At 54.7% G+C, this 7,286-nt stretch overlaps 1 protein-coding gene across 1 annotated transcript in view; it reads left to right on the top strand.

Moving 5' to 3' along the window:
• Positions 1-7,286, top strand: part of Prrc2a (proline rich coiled-coil 2A) — a gene marked incomplete at its 3' end in the record, with an annotated part of 14,261 nt that extends 6,975 nt beyond the window's left edge. Inside the window, exons 14-26 of the mRNA XM_031347018.1 lie at positions 4-67; positions 273-570; positions 874-1,084; positions 1,229-3,079; positions 3,368-3,636; positions 3,832-3,962; positions 4,191-4,320; positions 4,424-4,509; positions 4,689-4,922; positions 5,069-5,209; positions 5,312-5,383; positions 5,713-5,877; positions 7,257-7,286. Of these exons, the coding sequence (XP_031202878.1) occupies positions 4-67; positions 273-570; positions 874-1,084; positions 1,229-3,079; positions 3,368-3,636; positions 3,832-3,962; positions 4,191-4,320; positions 4,424-4,509; positions 4,689-4,922; positions 5,069-5,209; positions 5,312-5,383; positions 5,713-5,877; positions 7,257-7,286 (3,682 nt within the window). The remainder of the gene's footprint in view (positions 1-3; positions 68-272; positions 571-873; positions 1,085-1,228; positions 3,080-3,367; positions 3,637-3,831; positions 3,963-4,190; positions 4,321-4,423; positions 4,510-4,688; positions 4,923-5,068; positions 5,210-5,311; positions 5,384-5,712; positions 5,878-7,256) is intronic.

The following is a 7,286-nucleotide window of genomic DNA, read 5'->3' as shown; positions in this document are numbered from 1 at the left end:
AAGTCAGGGCCTGGGCTACCCTAAATACCAGAAGTCATTGCCACCTCGCTTCCAACGGCAGCAGCAGGTGAGGCCAAGTCCTTTCCACTTTGGGGCTGTCCTGTCTCTTCACCATCCTTCCATGTGTGTTCTTCAGGCCTGGGTTCCTCTGTGTTGTAGCACAGTTCCCTCCACACCATTATCTTTGTCATGTCACTGCCTTAACTTTCTCTGGACTGGTGCCCTTGGGTATAGGCTGTGGTAAACTTTCCATCCTGTCTCATTCCTTGCAGGAGCAGCTCCTGAAGCAGCAGCAGCAGCAGCAGTGGCAGCAGCAGCAACAAGGCACTGCCCCTCCTGCTCCAGTGCCCCCATCACCACCACAGCCTGTGACCCTGGGAGCTGTACCTGCCCCACAGGCTCCGCCCCCACCTCCCAAAGCCCTGTACCCAGGTGCTCTGGGCCGGCCCCCACCAATGCCTCCAATGAACTTTGACCCCCGCTGGATGATGATTCCTCCTTACGTGGACCCTCGGCTTCTCCAGGGCCGGCCCCCTCTGGACTTCTACCCTCCTGGTGTGCATCCCTCTGGTACGGGTCCCTGGGAGTGCTGGTGACCTCCTTAGTCCCAGGAGGGATCCTGTTTTTGTGTGACAGCCAGGGAACATGGTGTTATATCTGCCTAGCACTTGTGGGGCCTTGTGAGAATAGGCTTGGGCAGAGGTAGTGGTCCTTCATTGGGCACAGTTTATTTGTGGGGCTTGACTACTTCACAGGAAAGCTGAGTGTTTGACTTGTTTTCACAGAACAGGAGCTGCAGGTGTTGCTTATTCTCATACAGAGGTGCTTTTGGCTCGGAAGGCTTATGACAGGGTGATTTCTTTGTTTTCTTAGGCCTGGTTCCCCGGGAACGCTCAGACAGTGGGGGCTCAAGCTCAGAGCCATTTGAACGCCATGCACCTCCTCTGTTACGGGAAAGGGGCACCCCACCAGTGGACCCCAAGTTGGCCTGGGTAGGAGATGTCTTTACCACCACACCCACTGATCCTCGTCCTCTTACCTCACCACTGCGCCAGGCAGCAGATGAGGGGGAGAAGAGTATGAGGTGAGCTTCCAGGGAGGAGCTGGGCAGGCCCAGTAGTGTGGGTTATCTGAGGTGATGGGGTGCACGTGGAAGAAGTGTCGCTCTAATTCTCTTCTGCTTGTGCTCATCCTCCTCATAAGAAACTTCTTTTCTGTTTCTCTTCAGGAGCGAGACTCCTCCAGTACCTCCCCCCCCACCTTATCTGGCTAATTATCCAGGTTTTCCAGAGAATGGAACTCCTGGGCCCCCAATCTCGAGATTTCCTCTGGAGGAATCAGCTCCCCCAGGACCCCGTCCACTCCCCTGGCCTCCAGGCAGTGATGAAGCTGCCAGGATGCAAGCTCCACCCCCCAAGAAGGATCCCCCCAAGGAGGAGCCGCCTCAGCTGTCTGGGCCAGAAGCAGGCAGAAAGCCTGCCCGTGGGGCTGGAGGTGGAGGCCAAGGCCCACCGCCACCACGCAGAGAGAATCGGACTGAGACCCGCTGGGGCCCCCGACCAGGCAGTTGTCGGCGTGGAATCCCTCAAGAGGAACCAGGTGTCCCTCCTCGCAGAGCTGGGCCTATAAAGAAGCCACCACCTGTGAAAGTAGACGAGCTGCCTCCTAAGTCCCTAGAACAGGGGGATGAGACCCCCAAGGTCCCAAAGCCAGATGCACTCAAAACAGCTAAGGGCAAGGTGGGCCCCAAAGAAACCCCACCGGGAGGGAACCTGTCTCCTGCGCCTAGGCTTCGGCGGGACTATTCCTATGAAAGAGTAGGTCCTACATCTTGCCGTGGTCGGGGCAGAGGCGAGTATTTTGCCAGAGGAAGGGGTTTCCGGGGGACTTATGGTGGCCGGGGTCGGGGAGCACGGAGTCGTGAATTCCGAAGTTACCGAGAGTTCCGAGGAGACGATGGGCGTGGGGGTGGTGGAGGGGGAACAAACCACCCTTCTGCTCCCCGAGGCCGCACTGCCAGTGAGACACGAAGTGAGGGTTCAGAGTATGAAGAAATCCCCAAGAGACGCCGCCAGCGTGGCTCTGAAACAGGCAGTGAGACTCACGAGAGCGACCTGGCCCCGTCTGACAAGGAAGCCCCTCCGCCCAAAGAGGGAGTGCTTGCTCAGGTCCCTCTTGCCCCCCCACAACCAGGAGCTCCCCCATCACCAGCCCCAGCTCGATTCTCCACTGCCCGAGGTGGTCGTGTCTTCACTCCCAGAGGAGTACCATCGCGCCGAGGCCGAGGTGGGGGGCGGCCCCCTCCTGTTTGCTCTGGCTGGAATCCTCCAGCCAAGTCCCTGGTTCCAAAGAAACCTCCAACAGGTCCTTTGCCCCCAAGTAAGGAGCCTTTGAAAGAGAAGCTGATCTCAGGGCCTCTGTCCCCCATGTCCCGAGCTGCCAACATGGGTGTAGGCATGGAAGACGGAGAGCGACCTCGACGGAGGCGACATGGCAGGGCTCAGCAGCAGGACAAACCACCTCGTTTCCGAAGGCTGAAACAAGAACGTGAAAACGCTGCCAGAGGAGCTGATGGCAAGCCCCCTTCCCTGGCCCTTTCAGCCTCCACCACAGGACCCGAGGAGACACTAGCAACAGTCACTGTTCCCCCACCGCCTCGCCGCACAGCTGCTAAGTCTCCTGATCTGTCAAACCAGAACTCAGACCAAGCCAATGAGGAGTGGGAGACTGCATCAGAGAGCAGCGACTTTGCCAGTGAGCGCCGGGGTGACAAGGAGACTCCCCCAGCAGCACTTATGACCTCTAAAGCTGTGGGGACTCCGGGGGGCAATGCAGGTGGATCTGGACCAGGCATTTCAACCATGTCTCGTGGAGACCTGAACCAACGAGCCAAGGATTTGAGCAAGCGGAGCTTCTCAAGTCAGCGGCCAGGCATGGATCGTCAAAATCGGCGCCCAGGCACTGGGGGCAAGACTGGCAGTGGTGGTGGCAGTAGTGGAGGTGGTGGTGCAGGCCCTGGGGGACGGACCGGCCCAGGACGAGGGGATAAGAGGAGTTGGCCCTCTCCCAAGAACCGAAGGTGGGTAAAGGTAGATGGCTAAGTATTCTTAATGGTTGCTGGGTTGAGGATGAGCTTTGTGAGCAAGTCAAGCATCAGGAAGGCACTGTAGACCACCCATCTTGGCAGTATCCATGCATGTCTTGTTCTGGTTTTCTCACCACACCTTTGTAAGATGAAAAATTGGGAAGAATTTTATCAGGGGAGAGGATGGGATGCTAGTGTAGAAGCTAGAAAGTAGATGCTTGACTTAAGGGAGGCAGAATCAGAATTTAGTGAGCCCTGGAGTTGATGCTCTGCTCTCTCCAGCCGTCCTCCTGAAGAGCGACCTCCGGGACTTCCTCTGCCTCCGCCACCCCCCAGCAGTTCTGCTGTCTTCCGCCTGGACCAAGTTATCCATAGCAACCCTGCTGGTATCCAACAGGCTCTGGCCCAACTTAGCAGCCGCCAAGGAAATGTAACTGCACCAGGGGGGCACCCAAGGCCTAAGCCTGGGCCTCCCCAAGCCCCTCAGGGCTCCTCCCCTCGGCCCCCAACCCGTTATGACCCCCCGAGGGCCAGCAACGCTATCAGTTCTGGTAAGCTGGAGGCAAGCGGGTGGGAATGACTCCATCCCCAAAGGTCAGGTGCTGGAGTGGGGAGCAGAAGTTTGTCATGGGGCCCCTGCTATTGGGTTCTGCAGAGCTGGAAGGACTGGGAGGTGGAGTTGGGAGAGCAGGCTAGGGTCAGTGGTAGAATGAGGTAGATGCTGACAGTTTTCCCCTTTTCCCCAGACCCCCACTTCGAGGAGCCAGGGCCGATGGTGAGGGGGGTGGGCGGGACTCCCCGGGACTCTGCCGGGGTTAATCCCTTCCCCCCGAAACGGCGGGAGCGGCCTCCCCGAAAACCGGAGCTGCTGCAGGAGGTGAGGGATGGGGCTGGAGACTGGGCCTCATTGCACTCCCACCTTTGAAGGTTCTTGGTTACGCTTTCTGTATGCTTTTTACATTCTGTTCCACTCGCTCTCACCCCAGATTCTCATTAGCGATCACCACTTGTCTCCCATGTTATCTGTCTCCCCTGCTGCTGCTGCTGCTGCTCATTCCGCCCCAGCTTATTTGTATTTTGCCCTTCTGGGTTTTCTCATTTTTAGGAAACTGTGCCAGCTTCTCATAGCTCTGGATTCTTGGGCTCTAAGCCTGAGGTCCCAGGCCCTCAGGAAGAATCCAGAGATTCAGGCACAGAGGCCCTAACTCCTCACATCTGGAATCGTTTACATACTGGTGAGTGAAGCTGGTGGAGGGGAAGGATTGGAGTGGGGCATGGTGATGTGAGGTGGGTCTTAGTTTTCTCACTTCCTGCCTCGTGGTTGGTTTTCTCCTCCAGCCACAAGCCGAAAGAGTTACCAGCCTGGCTCCATAGAGCCCTGGATGGAGCCCCTGAGTCCCTTTGAGGATGTGGCAGGCACGGAGGTGCGGAGACACTGGGATGGGGGTGGCGGTGAGGTTATTGTGTGTTGGTCATGTTTCTTCACCTGTTCTGAATAGACACACCTCTTGAGGCCATTCTCTTGGTGTTGTGTCCTTTCCTCGGTTGGTATGTGACACTTCTCAGGTGTCCAAGGTGTCTCACCTCCTCCTCCCCTCCCCAGATGAGTCAGTCTGACAGTGGAGTGGACCTGAGTGGAGATTCTCAGGTGTCATCAGGTCCCTGCAGTCAGCGAAGTTCCCCTGATGGAGGACTTAAGGGGTCAGCAGAGGGACCCCCCAAGAGGCCTGGAGGACCCTCACCCCTGAATGCTGTTCCTGGTGAGAGTGCATCTGGCTCTGAACCCACTGAACCTCCTAGGAGACAGCCACCTGCTTCCCATGAGGGGGAAAGAAAGGTAAAGTGGAAGGATGGATGAGGAATGTCGGCAAGGCCCTTCCTCCCTCCTGTGTGTTTGACTGACTGTCCTTTCTTTGCCAGTGTGCTTTGCTTTTTCTTGGTTTGTTTCTCTGTCACCCAAATATGCTTTGTTTCCCAACCTAGGAGCTGCCCCGGGAGCAGCCTCTACCCCCTGGTCCCATAGGCACAGAACGATCACAGCGCACAGACCGAGGCCCAGAGCCAGGCCCTCTCCGACCAGCCCACCGACCGGGCTCTCAAGTTGAGTTTGGCACTACCAACAAGGTCTGAATGGGCCCCACTTGGACATGTCCTCAATTGGGTATGAGGTGATGCCAAGTGGGATGGGAGTTTGAATTCCGCTGCAATCTTCCCTACACATTACAGGACTCAGACTTGTGCCTAGTGGTAGGAGACACTTTAAAAGGAGAGAAGGAGTCGGCGGCATCAGCCACAGAGGTAGGTGGGAAGCCCATGAGTTTTGATGCCAGTCAGTAAGAGGTGATGAGCATCTAGGCCAGCAGGCCTCACCTTCCCAGCGCTGCCACTTTAGTGCAGCGCCTCATGCTGGGTAACCCCAGCCCTGGGTTTTTTTTTTTTTAATTTTACTTGATAGCTCATTCTGCTGCTGCTATGAAATATAGTCTAAATGTCTGATATGGGAGCCCTGTGAAAGGGGTTGAGACCCACTGGTGTAGAATGTAGTACAGTGTAAATGTCTGTGAGGGGTTGAGACCCACTGGTGTAGAATGTAGGCATCCCATGCTGACAAGGCTTCCTCTGCTCAGGCCGGTCCCATCGCCAGAGACTGGGAGCTCCCTAGTGCTTCTGCTTCAGCTGAGCCACAGGCCAAGAGCCTGGGTTCTGGGCAGTGTGCTCCAGAGCCCAGCCCTTCAGGTCAGCGTCTGTACCCTGAGGTCTTCTATGGCAGCCCTGGACCTCCTAATTCCCAAGTAAGCACCATTGTTAGTCATAAACCCCCTTTCTGTCTTTTCTTTTTTCCCTTTTCTTCCCCTTTCTTTTTGGAGACAGCACCTGGAACGTAGTATGTAGACCAGGCTGGCCTCAAACTCGGATTCGTCTGCCTCTTCCTTCCAGTGCTGGGGTTAAAGATGTGCTCCACCACCATGCTCAGCTGCAGAATGCTTTCTTTTTTTCCTTTTTTTTTTTTAATTATTATTATTTTTAAATGTATCTTGTATGCGTGCCCCAGTGCATGTGTTACACTGCTAGCAGAGTAGAGAGGACAGCTCTGCAGTCCTTTCTGCCGTCACGTGCATGGGTTACACTGCTAGCAGAGTAGAGAGGACAGCTCTGCAGTCCTTTCTGCCGTCACGTGCATGGCTTACAGGTTACTAAGCGTCAGCAGCAGTGCTTTTACCTGAGCTCTCTCCTGCCCTGAAGTGGTTGATTTATAAGACATTCCATTGTGTTCCATTTTTCTTTTCCTCCAATGAATAGGATGGGTGGTTTGTTCTCTTTCCCCTTCCTGCCCCCAAGAAGTTTTTATTTCATGTGCATGGATGTTTTGCCTGCATGTGTCTGCACCATGTGTGTGCAGTGCCCTTGGAACTAGAGTTACAGGTGGTTATAGGCCGCCATGTGGATGGTAAAGATAGATGTGGTCTTCTGGGAGACCAGCCAGTGTACCTACTTAATCACAGGGAGATTTCTCTTTTTTTATTTTTATTTTTTTTAGATTTATTTTTAATTATGTATATTCAGTGGGTAGGTGCACATGATCGCAGATTCTCATGGAGGCAAGAGGTGTCTTGCCTGGAGCTAGAGTTCTAGATGGCTATAGGCCTGGAGAAAGTAGTGCCTATTCTTAACTGCTGAGCTATCTCTCCAGCCCCCATCCATGCCCTGTTCTCATATTTTATTTTGAGACAGGGTTTTGCCAAGTTAATCAAATTGGCCTTGATCTTGTACTGTCATCTAGACTGGCCTTGAACTTGAAGATTGCTGCCTTTGATATCTGTCTTCTTAGGGGCTGAGGTTCCACCAGGCTCCTTTTCACTTGTATTGACCAGGTTCCCTTTTCACTTGTATTGTGTCCAGGCCCTTGGCCTGTGGGATGGTGCTGCCCACTTTGGGGTGGGTACTGTTCCCTTGGTTAACTCTGTCCTCTTCTAAAACATCCAGACACAGAAGGGTGCTCTACTGTCACCTGTGTGTTTCCCAATCCAGTTGACAACCACAATTACCCTTCACACTGCATTAGAGAGCAGACTAGGAGCTCACATGCCACTATGCTGTATAAATCCAGCCCAAGTTAGCTTTTCTTGTACAAAGACATTGGAACTGCTCCTATCTTGCTTTTCTCCAGCAGGTCTCTGGGGGTGCACCCATCGACTCTCAG

The sequence above is a fragment of the Mastomys coucha genome, unplaced genomic scaffold (genome assembly GCF_008632895.1).
Source record: "Mastomys coucha isolate ucsf_1 unplaced genomic scaffold, UCSF_Mcou_1 pScaffold3, whole genome shotgun sequence".
In the NCBI taxonomy this organism is placed as follows: Eukaryota; Metazoa; Chordata; class Mammalia; order Rodentia; family Muridae; genus Mastomys; species Mastomys coucha.
This window is presented reverse-complemented; position numbering and strand designations above follow the sequence as displayed.